Consider the following 18,530-nt stretch of genomic DNA (forward strand, 5'->3'; position numbering starts at 1 on the left):
CTTCTTTCAGTTTCTGGGATTCCTCGGGCTCCTGCGACGGAGACGTGGGCGGCCACACGCGCGCAGGTGTGCCGGGACATCTTTGCCCTTGTCCTCCCCGTGCCCTACAAGACCCCACAGGTGGGGCGCCCGACTCCCACCTCTCTCCTGGCTCCTCTGGACCAGCCACGTTGGGCCTTCTGTTCCTGGAACACACCCAGTTGCTCTCACCTCAGGGCCGTTGCACAAGCGGTTCCACCTGGACCATCTCCCACGCACCTGTAACTAACTCCCACCCTCGTCGTCTACCGTTTCTGCTCAGATGGCACCTCCTCTGAGGTACATTCTCGTTCCTTGATAACTTCACATAAAATAGCAAAACTTCATGCAGCCCCCACCTCTCTTTCCTGTTTTTATTCGGAGCACTCATCACTATTTTTATTTTGTTTTTACAGTGTCTTTCCTTACCAGAATGTGAGCCCCACGAAAGAAGGGTTTGGCCTGTTTTGACAAGGGCTCTGGCCCCAACCCTAGAACTAGTGCCTGGCATGCAGTGGGCCCTCCATAAATACTCAGATAGTAACTGCACCACTCACTGAGTGACTGGTTGAATGAATCTTTCACAGGAGTGTGTAGAAGGCTTAGGTGCACATCCTGGGTGAGAGAGTGTGGCTGAGAGCAGTGGCAGCAGGGCTGACTTTGAGTGAGACCTGAGTTCAAATTCTGATCCAAGAATGGCCCCTCAGAGCTGACTTGATTTCCTCCTGAGTGAAACAGGAACCCCAGCTTCTGTGGAGATGGGGATTTGGGATGGAGGGGGTGAGCAGGGGAGCAGCTTGCAAGGGGAGAGGCTGGAGCCTCTCTTACTACAGCCTGGGGTGCTCGACCAGGTTGATGGGGCCCTGACGGGGCTCACATAGCAAGTGGCCTCAGACCCAGGAAGTCTGGCTGCAGGCTCAGGAAGGCGGGCGCCGTTTGTGGTCCAGATCTTCAGATTCCAAGATGGAGAGATGGTGGCAAAGGGCACCAGCACTGGAAGCACCCCGAGAGCCATGGGTCCCCCTGGACTGCCAGGGGCAAGGGTTATCCTCTGCCGGGAGGAAGCACAGGGTCTATTTCTTCTCTCTAAAAGATTTGCTTGGCAGGTCCCCTCTAGTCACTGCTGGTACCCCCTCCCTACCACGACCCCGAAGTCACCAGCCTTACAAGTCCTTCCTCTGATCATTTTCATTTATGTATCTAGGAGCTTCCTGCACAGGAGGATACACCAGTCAGCGATGGGAAGCAACTGCCACACACATGGCTGAACCTTCCAGACACAATGCGGGGAGGGGAAAGAAGGCAGACACAAAGCACATCTTCTGCAGGATGCCGTTTATACCAAACTCACAAACTGCCCACCTGGTCTGTGTTGGAAGCCAAGGTGACCTCCAGGGCGGGGGGAGGTGGGGGGCAGTAGTGAATGAAGGAGCCCAGGAGGCGGCAGGTGATGTGCTCTATTTTTTTTTAGTTTTTAAAATTTATCATTTTTTTTTTGTAGGGGGAGTGCTCTTCCTTGATAAGGATGCCAGTCCACAAGTGTGCTCACTTTCTGAAAATTAACCTAGCCCCAGGCACGTAAGATTTGAGCACGGCCCTTTTCTGTGGGCCTGCTGTACCTCAATAGTAAGTTGAAAGCAAAGAATAGATTGAGTGGGATCACGTGATGGATGGCACTCCTCAATTAATTCCGCATCAGCTGCCCCTGCAGCACAAGGCATTTGGCTCACGGCTGAGCGGCTGTCCTTTAATGATCCACTAAATACACCTCCCTGAGGGTCGCTCAGCTAATGTCAGGTCTTCCCTGTGCCACTCGAGGCTGCCTGGAGGTCCCGGCACAGACACCAGACTCTCAGCGTTGCTCACCTGGCGAGGGGCGGGGCTGGCGGCCAGCAGAACCCCTTCCTGGGCGCTGGGTCGTGGCCGCGGCACTTCCTTCCCCTCCTCTTAGCGGTCTTTCCACTATTGCATAACTGCCCGGCCAGGCAGCCCTTCCTACAGACACCAGCCACGACCCGGCGGCCCAAGCGGGCAGCCTCTCCATGTGAACTTCCCGCCCGAGGCCTCCCGCTTCCTCGCCTTGCTCCGCCCCGCGCCCCGCCCCTGGCAGGAGCGTCCAGTGCACGAAGCGAAAAGAATTCGCGTTTACCTTGCAAGGGCCACCGGAAGCAGGCTCACGGCCCTCTGTCGGGATGAGATAGGATTTACTTTAATGCATGGATGAAACAGGTGAGTGACCAAATGATTAATTTTTAAGAAGTGAACAAAAATGGAGGCTATTAATGAAAGTTTGTTTTTTGGAGGGAGATACAAACTTTTGTTTTAGAACTTTCAAACTGTGAAATTACATAAAATGGCAGAAAAATGAAGTTTCACTAAATATTACAAAATCACAGTTATTATTATAAACTATCTGGTTATCCAACACTAGGGCCCCCAGGTCCCTCCACTTCCCATTAAGTGTTTTATTGTTATTTAATTTTTTTTTTTTGAGGGGGGAAGGTAAGTAGGTTATTTAACTTTTTTTCTTTTATGGAGGCACTGGGGATTGAACCCAGGACCTCATGCATGCTAAGCATGTGTTCTACCACTGAGCTGTACCCTTCCCCCTCCCATCAAGTGTTAACAAAGGACTTAGCCTCCTGGCTCAGGAGTGCTTTATATTTACGACTACATCTTATCCTCACAGTGAGACCATCAGGTACGTACTGCTCCTTGCCTCTATTGATGGGAAAACGGAGGCACAAAGAGGTAAACAGGTTGCCACCACTGGTAAGCGAAGAGCGGGGTCTTGAACCTAGGCAGTCTGGACCCTGGGCTCACGCTGTTAACCATCAGCTCCCTGGCCTTACCCTTGAACAGTACGTGAGTGAATGAGTGATGACTGGGGGTTCCGGAGGGAGGAGCCAGATGGCAAAAATGCCCCAAATAGGGAGATTCCCGCAACAGGCCAGGCTGGACAGGAGGCAGGGCTTCCCAGTCTGACCCAAAGTTCTTGGCCTCTCTCCAGATGCCACCTTCTCGCTCAGGCCGTCCCCAGATGGACTGGGTTGACCAGTTCCTCAACCAGGAAATCCCCAAGCCTGGGCCATGGAGACAGGCTGTGTGGAGAAGGGTCTGGCAGGAGAGCCTGAGGCCCTGGCGATGCCCTCAGGGATCTTCTGTCAGGAAAGGAAATCTAAGGCTTCCAAGATTGGAACAAAGCTGCCCCTGCTATGGGACAGTTTTTCCCCAAGTCTAAATTAAGCCCCTCTTGCTGGTTCCCATCACAGGCCCTATGGTGAAGGCCGCCTGAGCCAGCCCACAGGCCCAGCCGTCACCTGGTGCCTGGAGTAGCAGAATGGGGCCCCTGAGCTGCTGCTGGCTGGTAGGCAGGGAGGTTACTTGTCGGTGAGTGCGGCTGTGCGGGGCTGAGGCTCTAACAGCAAGCAGGTATTTGTGTGGAAATGTGGGACACCCACAACCTGCTTCCCCAAGAACCCCCAGTTTTCTGTTAGCAAAATGAGACCAGGAATGGGCTCTGGCTGGGTCAGGGATGGACCTTGAGGTCTCATCAGAAGGAAACCAGGAGCTTGCACTCAGCAGTGGGGCTGAGGACACACCTGAGTCACACCCTTCAGAATCACACATCCCGGGGATTCCTTCTTCCCTGGGCCCGATGACAGTGCTGTCGAGCCCCTAGCCTAGGGACACAGGAGTGAGGGCTCCAGCCCCAGACATTCAGAGATCGAGGCTTGGTCTGCAGGAGGCCACGCCCAGTGGGAAGGACATGGACAAGCCAGCTGCTGGCTCTGGGCACAGTGGCCCGGGGCCCAACTCACACAGGGTTGTGTGCCCTGTGGCAAGTTAGCTGAAGCTCTGAACCTCGGTTTTTTCATCTGTAAAATGCATTAACAACTGTACCTACTTCATAGGCTGATGTGAAGATTTAGGGAGGCCCGAGGCAGTTTCTTGCTGCTTAAACTGGGCCTCGAATAAGGGAAATGCCACATGAATGAGAGCTGGCACTCCAGGCTGTTGGGACCTGTGCAAGGCTCAGACTGCAAGGTGGGCTGGTGTTCTGTGTGGGGTCTGTAGCAGAGAGCTGGGCAGGACAGTGCCCCTAGGTGAGCGCCAAGGGCTCAGCCTTGGCTCCACCAGGGGATGTGGGGGTGGGATGGAGGCTCTCCCAGACCATGGGAGCAGTGAGCTCTGGGGGCAGGGCTGAGCCTGTCCCCTCTGCACTGCAGCGTCTGGCAGAGCTCCTGACAATCGTGGTGGCCCTTAGCAAGTATCTAATGAACTGAACGAGGATCCTGCAAGCTTGCCCCACCCCAAAGCCAGGAGCCCCGAGGCCTCCCGCACCGGCCCCACTTCTTCACTGGGGCTGGATGTGTCATGTGGTGAAAGTTACGTGCAGCTCATCAAGCCACCAGGGCTAAATCCAGCAGCATGCGGCCGCCTTGGGGTTTTGTGGTGATTTGTTTTGAACTTGAAGCTAATTCCAGTAATGAGGAAATCCTACATCTAGAGCCAGTCACCAGGGCTGGGTTGCCATTTCCACATCTCTTCAGCCCTGAGGGAGTGCAGAAGTCAGCTGGCAGTGTGCGTAAGTCAGTTTGGGACTTACCATGGGCTTGACACCTCTGCCACTTTTGAGGGGGTACAGGACAGCAAAGACATACAGGCCCGGGGTGCAGGGTGGGTCAATGGCAGACAGGTGGCTTACAAAGGTGTCTGGCAGCGTCCCATCTTGCATCAAGCACCAGGAGCAATGATGTGACCTCCCCCCACGGTAGCAGCTCGTCTCCTGAAGGCCAACAAGAATCCACACTTGCTAGGGCTTTCTGAAAACCTGCACTTGCCGTCTTTCAAGGATTTTCCCCAGAGGATCTAGATTGGTTGTTGTAAGGGAGAGGACAGTTTTAGTTTAAATGACAGAGCGTGCAGATCTGTAGGTCCTTTCAGCATTGATCTAGATCTTCTTAGAGCCTCAGAGGTGGACTGTCTCTTGCTTCCTCTAGCCAGGACTACTGGATTGTTTCGGACTTTAGTGAGTAGGAACACCTCTCGCCAGGTCCCCTCAGGCACTGCCAGGCACATGGTCTTCGGTACGGATCTCTGCTGCTTCTAGAACTTGAGGCACTGTGGGCTTCCAACAAGCATCCTTGGGACCACACATTAAGTTGATGCTACAGAAGACCCACCACCTACTCTTGCTTTCGAGAAGGAAATCTGACAGGAAACACTTACAAATAGGTATTGTATCATAAGATTGCTTTCAGTGCTAACTTTCTTGACACTTCCTCAAAATAAAACCACAAGGTACCCGTGGTCGAGGAGAGATATGGGGAAGGGAGGTGACACACAAGACCACTGTTGACCGGAGTGGGGAAGCTGGGCAAGACCACGAGCTCTGCGTCTCTCACCCAGCTCCCAGGGCTCAGAACCCTTCTGGAGCGGCAGGCTGCGTCCGCCCACTGTGATCTGTCAACAGGCCACTGCACCCTGAGGGACTTGTGATTTCTACAACCAGCTGCCAGCTGCTTTCCAGTCTGCTTTTTGAGCCAAGGCTGGTGGGCATGAGGTGAAGTAGAGTTTAGCATCCCTCAGGACATACTGCAGTAAAACAGAACCCACACTACAGAGACCAGGGGAGAGCAACTCTGCTGGGAATCTAACCAGAAGATAAAAGAGCCCACTCGCGCTCATCCTATTGACTCTCCGGGCTGAGCAGCACAGGGAAGAGCTGCTGCACTAAAGTGGCCCACAAGGTCACCTCAATTCCCCCAAATCCTGCCCCCTTCTGTCCCAAGACAGGGAAACTGAGGCACCCTGGGCACACACCACATCTTCAAAATATATACATTCAGAAAGTGGGGCTTCCAGTACTGAATGGTACACAGCCAGAGATGCCCACTGGTATGTGACAATTACCTGTTCCCTAATAATTAAGCCAACGAGAAACTTCAATTTACTTAGACCAGGGCTTGGGCTATGGACAATGGAAGGGTCTGGTCACTCAATCCTCTCCAAAGAACATTTCTGGTTCCTGGTAGGGATGAACAAAACAGAAATGAGGCCAGAAAGATGCTCAGACAGCAGAGCCACTTCAAAAGGGAACCAGATGCCCGCCGTATAAGTCAGCACCATTGTCGAAACACGGAGCGCCAGACCTGGGCCAAGTCCTGTCCTGCAGGCTCGGAGGTAAGACTAAGAAAACTACCAGATTCTGTCTTTACTCCCTCATCTCTGCAGCCCCAAGGCAACCTGTGGAGAGGACATGAGTGCACAGTGAAGACACCTAACCTCACTTCATGTATCAGATGATTTAGACCCATGAAGGGATAAAGGTCTCTTATGATGTGCCGCTAAAAGGGGGGGAGTTTACGTGCACGGAATAGTTTCTAGGGAGGTGGCCCCGCCCTCCGCAGCTCTGCTGCCCACCAGAGGCCACTCTAGGACAAAGCTCTGCTCTCCCAGCACTGAAGGCCCAGAGCTTGGATGTTAACACTTGGCCCACCTCCACTGACAGGATTTAATTTACACAATCCTGTGATGTAGACATTTCTTTGGTTTTACCTTTTTCTTTCCCCTGATGGAAATTTACTCAACAGCTGTCTAGAAGCAGAGCTTGGATTTAGTCACAAAGCCCAAGCTCCTAATCACTCTACTGTATTTCCTGGTGAAATGAGGTCTAACCATCAACTATTATGGAAGCAGGATGTTCTCTCAGAAACACTGAGCACATCAGAATTACTGATGAGATCTGTTTGACCTATAGTTTGTTTTTCAGTCCGGTTCTTACTGATTAACAAAGACCTTGGTGGGCAAGTTTATACCCCCATCCCCAAGAATCATGCTACTTATCAACCGTCTCACTCATGACTACATGGACCATTCACTAAGGCAGGTAGCTGAAGGCCTGTCTTGTAGCCAGCTCCTGGGCTCTGAATTAGCAAGCCAGGACATTCCAGCCAATTCTAAACAAGCCCATGGTGCTGAAACCAGCGCTAATTTGACCATGGCAGGTAAGAAGGCCATTTGGCATGACAGTCACCTCGCCAGGAAACTGCTTTACTGAGAGCTACCCGACGGAGTGAGGCATGTTAAATCCTCCGGGGGATGACAGTGGTTACTAAGAATAACTTATTCCACCTCGAGACAAGCAGCAACAGCACCCCCTGCCTGAGGTTCAGCATTTCTGCAAGGAACCAAGAAGCTTGTTGTGTGACGAGAGAGAACGGGCAGGACAGCAGCCCTCAAACCTCACAAGTCACCGCCAGGAGCGCGCGGCATGGACTCTGCGCCGTCGTCCGGGGTACAGAAACTGATGATACACTTGGCAGATGTGAGAACCATTTCAAAAAACACCTTATATATAAAAACAAAAATCATGTGTATGCATATACACAGAACTTTTATACTAGATACATTTACTTCTACTAAAGAAAACAGATTTCCTTAGTAAGTCTGTCATCCCACAAAACTTTTGTTGAACAGGTTCTGTGTAAGAGCTTAACTCCTTTTAAAGACAGCCTTTGGCTAGATTATGATTCTGTGTGGCTGGGATAGGAAGTGTGAGTGGAGGCAGCATGGTTCTTTCAAGAACACTCAAATCATGAGATTCTACTGTAGCAGCTGTCTCCTAATGTTGGTTGGTAGGTTAATAACAAATCAGTCTGGCTTTCCCTAGGAACAGACGTGTAAGGGTAAAGGAGAGGCAGAGGGCAATGCTGAGAGAAGGGAGAAGACTGGGAGCCAGCGTGTGACTTTTACATGCGAGGGGCCGACGTATGCACTCTATCTGGGGAGGGTTCTGACCTCCAAAATCACATGTAAGCTGCACGGCAGCTGGCACGTCACAGACAGAAGTCGGGGACTCCAGCCCCAGCTCAGACTAGCAGCACAGTGGCATCATAAACACCAGGAGCGACGGTGTCCTCATGAGGAGCCTCTGGACAGGGCCGACCTGACCCTCATCTCGCGTTCCGCCTGCCGCCGAGCCGCCCCAGGCTTCCCCAAACATAATCATGAAAACACTTTAGAAAGAAATGAGTTAGTGTGTGAAAGGCATGGATGGATTTTATTTATTACCCTATATCTACAATTTAATTTGAGGTAAAATATAAGCAACACATAAAAATGCCTATTTCTGCTACCATGTAATATAATTCTCCATTGTGAATATTGTGATAAAGCTAATGAAAACTCTATGCCATCACATACTCTAGCTTTTCATATAGCTGGTATTTTACAACTCTTACTGTTTGTGAACTCTCAGCACATGGAAGATTCTCCTACAAATGGCGCAGAGTATCAGAGGGTGCATAATTAGCTTACCGGCCCCTCACTCCCCTCACCAGAGCCTCAGCATCACAAGCAGGATTGTAAAGTAACGAAGGCAATGAAACCTCCTTGAGTCTGATCCAAGCTGGAACAGCGTTCCAAAGAATTCCACACCACCACGGGTCACACGACAGTGAGGCTTTAGTGTCGTTTAGCTTACCCACACACTCATACCTGATCTTAAACTTCTGGTACACCATGCACTGTATTCAGATGAAACATAAATGTGGATGGAAGAGGTTCGCTGTATTCCATCTGTATGCCACACGCTGAGATACGGACCTCTTACTGGCTGTTAGGTGAACCAGATGGTTGTTTTTTAATTATGATAAAAAAAAATATGAACCATGATAGAGAGCTTAGGAAAAGGTTTAGTCAAATATACAGATACTAACTGTGTTCACTCAGTCATCAAGGAGAGCCGTGAACAAAAGGATCGTTTAAATGATTTTTCAAATAGAAAAACTAAAGAACTGAACTACCACAAGTGGTTTCTTCACTGCAGAAGCTGAGATGTTCCGGGAGGAGATATCTTCACTTGATCGGAAAATAGACACCACAGCTGAAGGCTCTGCTGAACACGTAAAAAATCTGATGAGATTCATCCCTGTCATTTTCCCTGTCGTTTTTCCAGCATTGCTGTAAAATCCTTATAATACATTCCAAAGTAAACCAGCCATTCCAAATCTACAGTCACTCTGCTCTTTAATTCAATTCACAGAACTGCTGAAAAAGTAGACATTTCTATCTAAAAGTAGAAAAAAAGGTTTGTATAGAAGGTATTTCTGTTATACAAGTATATTACACAGCTTGGGGCAGTAACAGGTCCGAAAAGCTCTTCTCACCCACTGATATACTTTAAGCTAAAATAGGAGAGAAAACAAACAAGCAAGAAAACAGGTTAATCTGATTATAGGAATTTATCATTCACAGATACACAACTTAATCCATGAACTGACACTACATGGCAAATTCCATGACAAATAAATAAATAATAAAATTTAAAAATCTCTGCACAAGCAAAACTTGTCAGGTAGAGATGAGAGCCAACTACCACGGAGACGTCCCACAGCTGGGGCTTAGTCAGGTTCAAAAGGACACAAGAACCAAGTTTTGCTGACTCGGTCTAGAGCTGCCCCTCCTGGTAATTACCTGGCCAAGTTAAAAATCTGGAATAATTGGATCAGGCTTGTAATTTATTATGCAAGATGCACAGTGGATTGTGCAGCTCGGCCAGACTCTGCAAATACTATCATCACAATTAGGGAAAGAAGTCAGTCTGGTGATACTGGCTCACAGTGAATTCCAATTGCAAGGATACGATTTAAAGTACAGATTAGAAACAAAACATTCTCCATTTAAATAAAGCAAAAGTGCTTTAACATCCTTGACTGACAGACATATACTGATCCAAGAAAAATCTCTCTGCTTGAATTGTCTAATTCAAACCACACTGTATGTTTATACTTGGACCTCAAGGGCCCTGCAGGCGGGGCCATCATTTATGTCTGAAGCAGGGAAAACACATGAGCTTAAGAATACGCGGGTGAGTTCAGACAGACACAGCATGGCATCCTGGACACAAAAGTTGATTTACCCTAGGAGGGAGGAGGTCTACCACGTAGGGTCTGGTTCTTGCTTGATTTGAGAGCTTCCATCAGTCTCCTTTACTTCTATCAAGAGAAACAAAAGGGAACTATTAATTGCATTATTAATATAAATCAGCTCAATTATAAACCTACATATACAAAACTAGTCATTAAAATGATTAAATAGGAGTTGCAAGATACTAAAAATGCTAACATTTTCAGAGATGTTTCTCTATTAATAAGTTACAAATGTTATATTTTAAAAATAGCTAACATCTTATTACGTACGTAAAGGACCCACACTAGCTCCATCTAGGTTATATAATAGTAGTCATTTAACTATTTCAGAATTTATGAAGAATCATTTGGGGGAAATGGAGGAAAAGAATCCATCTCTAAACACAATACTTCTGTCATAAATTGCAAATCCAATTCACCCAGAAACAAAGAGAACCACCACACAGTTCCTAGTCAAACAGCTTTAAAAACACAATTAATCTTTTGTCTTAAGGAACTTCAGTTTTTGAGACCCAGACTGCCCTTTTTACCTTCTGTTGCAGGAACCTCCAACTGGCTTGGCTCAGTTGATTCTGAAGAGAAACACAAGAAGATTTTAATTTAACACTGTTCAAAAGCTGCTTCCAATTATTCGAAGGGCCTGGGGGAGAAAGCTCTCCAGAAGCTGCACACAAAGCCCACGTCTAGGGTGAAACAACAGCCACAGGCTCCGCTTTTCTGAAATGTGTTTCACGTTAACACAACCTTAAAGAACACGGCTGTAACGTGAAACCAAGAAGCTCCTTCTCTATGTCTTTTTTCCTTCCTCTGTGGGTTGCCTTTTAATAAAAGCCTTTTGCTACTTTCAGTGAATCACATAGCAGGCTGTGGAGCTGACTTTCCTTAAAGTTAGGCAAACATAAGCAAGTGAGGCCACAAAATTATGTGTGACCTGTTTTACTGAAAAAGTAGGAATACTTCTGTTTCATCCTGCTTAATTTACCTTGGATCACTGGGCCTTCCGACTCATTCTGATCGACCAACTCTGAAAAGAAAGCAGATTCATTTAAGTAATAATTTAATGATATGCTGTCTCATTTGAAATGCATTTCTACATACATTCTCTATTTTGATGCTCCACTGTGCTATAACAGGCTCTATTTTCCTTATATGACAAGGGAAAAAACATGAGAAGTTCTGGTATGTTCCATCAAAGTAACTAATTCATAGTAATTACCATAAAATTCTGTAATAGACTACTGCATGAGGAAAAGAACAAAATTGAACACTAAAAATAAGGCATGTACAGCACAGGGAACTATAGTTGATACCCTGCAGTAGCTTAAGATGAAGAAGAATATGAAAACGAATACATGTATATTCATGTATGACTGAAGCATTGTGCTGTACAACAGAAATTGGCACAACACTGGAAACTGACTGTACTTCAATGAAAATTTTAAAAAAATCCACCAGTTAGGCAAGTAAAAATAAAAATAAATAAACATAAGATAAAGGGACAGGGAGGCTTAAAATGTCTTCTGAAACCAAAAATTACACAGAAGGCAGATAAATTGGGATTAATAAAAAAGAAAATTGGGGGGAAAAAACTCACACTTCGTCATGGGACTTCTATAAATGATAAAGTTCCCTGGTGTAATTAAAGCTCAGTGCCAAAGATGACTGAAAATCGATGAAGCAAGGTTTACTTCTATTACTGACATCATCAGGTACTAACATACTTGGCAAGATAGAGAGTATAATAAAAAGAGAATCTATTAAAAAAGAACTCATGGTGGGGGGAGGATATAGCTCAAGTGGCAGAGTACATGTTCCTAGGTTCAATCCCCAGTACCCTCCCTCCTCTAAAAAATAAACAAATCTAATTACCCTCCCAAAAGAACGCATGGTTTGGGGGAATAAACAAAATGAATAAATTTTATGATAAAGTGAAACTCAAAACCTGGAGGCAGAAGAAATGAAACAAATCTATTACACTGAAGAGTGATGGCCAAAGAACAGTGTCAACAGTGTGAAGCAGAACGGAATGGGGAGAGCAGATAATAATAACAGCACAGTTTCTCAGGTCAGGGGAACAATCAACAACTCACAAGGCGCAGCTGCTCAACTGTCACTGAAAACTGAACACGAAATTTAAGAGGCTTGCACTTTCCCAATGAATATAGAATTGAATACTCAACATAGATGGATTTTAAAGAACTAGAATAATGATATTAGTTAGAAAAAAGACTGAAATGCTAATGGTATTAGCTAAGGATAATTCTCACTTTTTAAAGTTTTTAGTAATAAAGTTAACAAAAGAATATAAAACATACTAGGACAATTACGTGTTGCTAAAAAACACTTTAAAATGACATGAACATTAGGGAGCTGGAAGAACACTTACATGTGTTCATGTAACTATATTTCAGAGCCCAATGGCTGCCAGACATAATGCCTAAATATTACTAGAAGTAGCTCAATCACACTGAAAGATTTACTTTTTCCAGCCCAGTAATTACAAAATAATAGCATAAGTAATAATCGTAGTAATAACAGTAACAAACATAGATGATGCTTATTGGGCACATACATAGGCCAGGCAGGCATGGTTTTAGGTCGGGGGGGGGGGGTCAACAAATTATCACAAAGAGGCAGTTAGCAAATATTTCAGGCTCTGCAGCTCTGGGAAGCTCTGCTGCAACTTCTCAACTCTGCCAAAAGCAAAAGGACCTGGCAGCACTATAATACAACTTTCTTTGCACAGGTACGAGTTCGCTGGACCATGTGTTAGAGGTCTGACATATATTGAGTCATTTAAAATGCTCCAAAACTCCCCAAATGGTACTAATATCATTATCATTTTATAAGTAAGTAAACTGAGATTTTAAAAAAGTGAAGCAACTTGCCCCATTTTACATCTAGAAAGTTCCTGGTGATTTACACTGAGGGCTAAACCAACGAATGTGAATGATGACAGCTGTAGGTGAAGTAAAACACTAGTTTGATTTAAGCATACATGTCGTCGTGTGTACACACACACCACCCCCTCATATCCCAGAAAAGAAAACAAAAACAAAGCCAAACCAAAAAGACTTCAAGAAATACTCACGGTTATTAATCACAAGTCCTGGAAATGGTCTAAAGAGAGAAACAAATTGTGTAAGTCTTTTTTTTTTTAAACTCTACAAGAATTTACATTTATATTCAGTTTATTCAACTAATATTTAACCTATGTCATTCATGTGCTAGAATGAGAAATGTTGCCCACTATTGTTTAATCTTATACTTTTTAATCTATAGACAGATATATGCGTAACAAATATGGCACATTATTAGAAAATGCTGTATCGAAGATGGAAAAACCAAAAATAGGAACAAAGAAACGGGTATAAAAAACTTTAGTGAAATGCTCTAATGAAAATAGGCTTTTTTCCAGACCCCTGGGGAATGGCAAAAAGAATGGACATCGTTTAAGTGGAACAGAAATATCAGATTTTTAGGGAAGAGGTACTAGGAGAAGGTGAGTAGAAGAGAAAAGGCTTTGAGAGGGTGATACACTGGTTACTCTGAGTGCCAGTCCTAAGTGGTTGACACTAGAGACAGTGGAAACTTGACAATGAACTGACTGGGTAGATTTAGTGACAGCCAACTTTTTGGGAGATAGCAGACTGAAGGGCACTTGAGACTTCTGTCTAGGTGGATGGAAAAGCGGATGTCTGTAACGCCCTTGTTATGACAAGCACACGTCAGTGAATGTAATTCTTACAATGCTGTCACAGGGTAGGTGTAACCATCACTTCTACTCTATGGATAAGGGACTGACGCTCTTAAAGGGAACAATTACAATCTCATTGGACAGACAAGGGAACAGAATTGACTTGGCACTGAATCCCAGTCTGACGTGACGCCATAAAGAGATGCCTATTAGAATATTAGAAGGAATATATGTATGTATATGTATGATTGAAACATTATGCTGTACACCAGAAATTGATAAATTATAAACTGATTATGCTTCAATTAAAAAAATATCTTGAAGATATAATTTAGAAACTAAAAAACTAGTTCATAATAACTTACATATAAAGAAGAAAACAGAATGGAATTGGGGAAAAAAACTTAAAACTGAATGTAATTTAAAAATATACAAAATTTGTAGAGTGCAGCAAAAGTGATCATTTCAAGGATATTTATAGCCCTAACTTATTACATTAAAAAAAAATTGCTGAAAAATAACCCAAGCAAAAAAAAAAAAAAAAAAAAAAAGAGATGCCTAAGGCAGGGCTGGCAAGTTTTCTGTAAAGAGCCAGACAGGAAAATCGGCTCTATAGACCATAATGTCTGTCCCAACTACTCAGTTTTACCACTATAACATGAAAGCAGTCACAGACAATATATAAACAAATGGATGTGACTGGGTTTTAATAAGAAATAAAAATAAATAAAAACAGCTAGAGCTGGTCCACAGGCCATGGCTTCTTAAAAAACCCATGCCTTAGAAACCAGAGAGTTAGAAGAGTCAGCCCGAGGAGGAGAGACTGCCGCAGCACAGCGACCGAGGCGCTTTACTAGTGCGTTTCACTGCATGGTAAGCGTGATTCTATCACCACATACGGCTACATTTCGAAAGATGACTCAGCCTCAATGATCTGCCGGTTCATTCTGAAGACCAAGCAGGGAACTCTGACTTACCTAATGACTGTGAATTTAATGAACTCAGCAGAATCTAAGATCCTTCTCATGGAGCTGATTTCCAGGTAGCTGGGGGCTTTGAATGACACTCCAGGAGGCATGCCATCAACCACCACACAGCCAGGGTTAATCGTGATTTTCCTGTAGGGAACTTTCACGGGGAAACCCATACCAATTGCTTCACCTATAGTGAGACAAACAGCATAAAAGTATAGATTAACCTAGCACCTGAGGGAGTGTTCAAAAAGCACATGACCAACTTTATTTCCTTTTATATGGGAAGATGACACTATCTGAGCATAATCTACGGTTATGATCTTATTGAGACAGAATTTCCTTGTGAGCTGTACTATGCAGATGCAAAACTTACCAAATTTTCGACTGAAGAGGTCATTAACTTGTTCTCTTAGCTGTCTAGCTTTTTCAACTTTTGACAGTCTTTCGTTATCATCATCTAAAAAAGTTAAGAGAAAACTGTAAGTTAATAATGAAATTTTAAAAATAGGTAAATGTTTAGTACTTTGTGTAACTCTGCCTGATGTTTTTGGAATGTTTTTAAAAGCTAATCAAGATTCAAATGATTTAACCAAATTACTTAATCATTAACACCAAATTGAAAATGCTACACTATTCCAGTTATAAAGAGTTTCATTTGCCATTTTATACAAATTTTTTAAACACCACAATCGACATCTGGGTAGTCTACAGGTTTTAGCTGATGTCAAGTCTGAACCGCCTAGAGCTGTTTAGAGAGAAACTGGCAAGGTGATGTACTTGATTAACCATTTCTGCAGGGGCTGGGCAGGAGAGCACAGAACATGTTGAACACAAGTTCAACATCCCTTAAGCACCACAACCCATGATAGAGGCAGTGAAATCGTACCTGGAATTGTCACTTGAATGATGTTAAGATCTTCAACACCTGACGCAGTAGTATTAACATTGGGCGATGAATTTATTTTTCCTTAAAACAGAAACATGAGATTAGAATACATACAAAATGTAATTAAATCTTTCCTAATAAAGTGCTTACAATTCAGGATACACAAGATAGTATTTTAATCCAACTTTGTTCCTTTTCATGTAATGTTTTGTTATTCTGCAGTATCGAGCTTCCCAAAAGACCATTTTTCACTGCTTTCTATTCCTTGTGGTGCTCTGTCAAGTATGAGACATGCAGAGATCCTTAGTGATTAAAGAACTAAGAATCATAAACTAGTCACAACCCCAATTCTGAATGAGGTTTCCTGGTTTTAAAAATCCCAATAGCTGTTCTTTAAACAAATTTTTTAACCAGTGCTGCAAGACAAGTGTCTAACAGCATGTCTTCCGTAGCAAATGCTTACTCGGAGGGCTCTTGGAGGAGGAGGTGCTCTCCTTAATTGCCGTCTCAAACATTTCGGGCCTAAAAACAAGAAAACGGAAAAAACATTTGTGCTAATACCCCAGTAGTAAAACACTAAAAATTAAATAAGTAAAAGACTTAAAAAAGCCAGGAACCTTCTGTGAACACACATTCTTAGTAATGGAAGAACAAAAATAACTTGGCTATCTAAAGGAACACACACAAAAAGACTAATCACAGTTGTGACTATGACAGCCACCTCAGCCCTCTCTAGTCTGAGTAGCCTCTTCTTGTGTTTCAATATATCCTGGGAAGATTCAATGCTAGACTCGAGAAGGAAACAGAAGAGCCCCGTGTGCAGGCAGCATGGAAACATGAAAGGCTGTGGAAACTCAAGCGCAAGTGCCTGTCCTTCTTAGGAAGCAGCGGGGGCCTTAGCCTACTCAGAGCTGAGCTGAAAGTTCCGAAGGTGGCGGCCACTGTATTTGGCAGTGTCAGCTTTGATTACTTGACAGCATCCTTGGGGGACTCAAAAGTAAGCTCTAATAAATGAAACCTAAAATTAATTTCAATTAATTCTTGGATATTGACATGAATTTTTTAATACCAACTGTTTCCATCTACTTCAACTGTGTTGGCCTAATTCATAAATCTCCAAGCAAACGGGAGAAATTTAAAATATTCTTGAAAATGAATAGAGGGGCTTCAAAAAGTGAACCACTGCTTAGATTCCAGCAATATCAACCACTGAAAGTGTAACTGTGGGAAGATTTAACAAAATCATGTTGTTATCCCTCTGATAAGTTGGAGTCCCCCTTCCCTCTTTTGACCAATTATGAAAAATTTAAAACATGCACGAACACTTAAGTGCAGCTTCAAGAGCTTCTTTGATTCTAGGTCTAATTTAGCCAGGCCACAAAGTTGAGTCCATGTGCCATCTCTCAGCTGTGAACCCTATCAACTCATGGTCAATTTCATTTCATCTTATTTTCTTACTTTTTAATGATAAACTTAATTTTGGCTTTGTTTCTGAGTATCTTCTCCAGTCTTGGAATGCCAAAAGTAGACGGTCGTCGGAACGGCACACCTTCGGGTAAGCCTTCCACGTAGAAGTCTTCCGGGAAAGACTCAAACAATGCGAACGGCACTTTCACAGCTTGTTTAAGGCCAAGAGCTTCACCTAAAAAAATTATTTTTAGTTTAGTATTTCTCACATTTATAACTTAAAAAAACTAAACCTTTTAAAAACTGTATTTTAAATTATATTTTGCAGCTAACTAAAACCATTCTTTTAAGGAAAAATCACATTAATTTTAATTTTAGAAAAAAATTCTTTTTTGTTCAGATATGTGAAATTATGAAATTCATGACTGCAAAACCCACATACTTCTGATGATACTTAAATGTTGAACATTTTACTATGCTCACTTTTCTATTTTATACAAAGCTACCTCACATTTTAATAATAATATTTAAAAATAAACTTACCACATTTTTCATTGAAAAGATTTTCAACTTTCTGTTTTAGGTCCGTGATTTTGGCATTCCAAGCTTCTGCACGTAAAAGCACAAGAGCAGTTACAAGTTAGTAATAGTTATACATCCAAGGGCAAGAATTTTTCATCTTATTTGATTGTATATCTTTAAGAAGTACAAAATAAAAAATACGCATGTCTTTAACACAGTCATGTCTTGATAAATTATTAAACTGTTTTATTATATTACTACTTGGCTACTAAATGAAAAACTAAATGAAAACCAAAAAACCTCCCCCAAAGCAGTTACAGTATCTACTATGTACCAGATACAGTTTTATCCTGTAAATGACCTCGTATTCATAATCCTCATAATAACCCTATAGAGCCCTATGGAATAGGAAGTAATGTTACCCCCATTTCTAGATAAGGAAACTGAGGCACAGAGAGGTTAGGCAGACTGCCCAAGGTCACAGGTACTGGCACCAGATTTGAACTCAGTCTGGCTCTATAGTCAGTGCCTTTAATCGCTAATATATACTGACTCACCAAATAAACAATTCAACTAGTAAAATATTTTCATTAATTCCTTTTATTTAAAATAATGAAATCAAGAAAAATTACATAGTTACCAAAGGAAAACTCTCTCCCTCGAGGCTTGAAGGGAACATTAGAACCATTAGTCTGGGTAGGGGTTCGAACAGCTGAAGTTTGAGGGTTGCTGTTATTAGGGCCTAAAGAAGAATTTAAAAAACAAAAACAGAAACCATAATCAGCACATATATTTAATCATGCTTAAGTACTGCTTGTGACTTCCCTGGGACATGTTCTTGAAGTCCAGCCTCTACTGGCAAAGAAAGTTCCATGCAATTAGTATACAAGCACTCTCTGCAATGAAAACAGCCACTGTTGTCAGCTCTACAGACCTCCGCCCATTTTTCTACTTCCACCCCTACCATCAGGCATTTCCCCACAAAACACACCTAAGCTTTCTGGCTGATCTGAGTATGTTCAATTCTCTTAATGCTTCATCACGCCATTTTGAAGCCTCTGGTTACGTTATGTTTGCTTTTATGTTTTTCT

General features: G+C 43.6%; 1 protein-coding gene and 1 long non-coding RNA gene across 9 annotated transcripts in view; one reads left to right on the forward strand and one right to left on the reverse strand.

Moving 5' to 3' along the window:
- The first annotated feature begins 11 nt into the window (after nucleotides 1-11).
- On the forward strand, nucleotides 12-10,808 carry LOC135319231 (uncharacterized). Of its 3 annotated transcripts, none has more exons than XR_010377701.1 (5): nucleotides 12-318; nucleotides 1,223-1,402; nucleotides 1,520-2,247; nucleotides 6,057-6,204; nucleotides 6,782-10,808. It is a non-coding gene; the product is annotated as an uncharacterized LOC135319231 (long non-coding RNA). The 3 variants fall into 3 exon arrangements; XR_010377702.1 differs by having other exon boundaries at nucleotides 13-318; nucleotides 6,794-10,808; XR_010377703.1 differs by having other exon boundaries at nucleotides 13-318; nucleotides 7,029-10,808.
- GTF2I (general transcription factor IIi) overlaps nucleotides 8,065-18,530 on the reverse strand; it is a 93,819-nt gene continuing 83,353 nt past the window's right edge. For all 6 annotated transcript variants that reach the window (XM_031432759.2, XM_031432762.2, XM_031432758.2 and 3 more), the window contains 12 exons: nucleotides 18,080-18,181; nucleotides 17,461-17,526; nucleotides 16,969-17,152; nucleotides 15,974-16,032; nucleotides 15,511-15,591; nucleotides 14,998-15,081; nucleotides 14,628-14,811; nucleotides 13,045-13,073; nucleotides 10,936-10,977; nucleotides 10,484-10,525; nucleotides 9,944-10,019; nucleotides 8,065-9,209 (listed from right to left, as the gene is read on the reverse strand). In XM_031432759.2, coding sequence (XP_031288619.1) covers nucleotides 9,961-10,019; nucleotides 10,484-10,525; nucleotides 10,936-10,977; nucleotides 13,045-13,073; nucleotides 14,628-14,811; nucleotides 14,998-15,081; nucleotides 15,511-15,591; nucleotides 15,974-16,032; nucleotides 16,969-17,152; nucleotides 17,461-17,526; nucleotides 18,080-18,181 — 932 coding nt within the window. In that variant the 3' untranslated portion in view covers nucleotides 8,065-9,209; nucleotides 9,944-9,960. The remainder of the gene's footprint in view (nucleotides 9,210-9,943; nucleotides 10,020-10,483; nucleotides 10,526-10,935; nucleotides 10,978-13,044; nucleotides 13,074-14,627; nucleotides 14,812-14,997; nucleotides 15,082-15,510; nucleotides 15,592-15,973; nucleotides 16,033-16,968; nucleotides 17,153-17,460; nucleotides 17,527-18,079; nucleotides 18,182-18,530) is intronic.

Source organism: Camelus dromedarius, chromosome 24 (assembly GCF_036321535.1).
Source record: "Camelus dromedarius isolate mCamDro1 chromosome 24, mCamDro1.pat, whole genome shotgun sequence".
Taxonomy (NCBI): Eukaryota; Metazoa; Chordata; class Mammalia; order Artiodactyla; family Camelidae; genus Camelus; species Camelus dromedarius.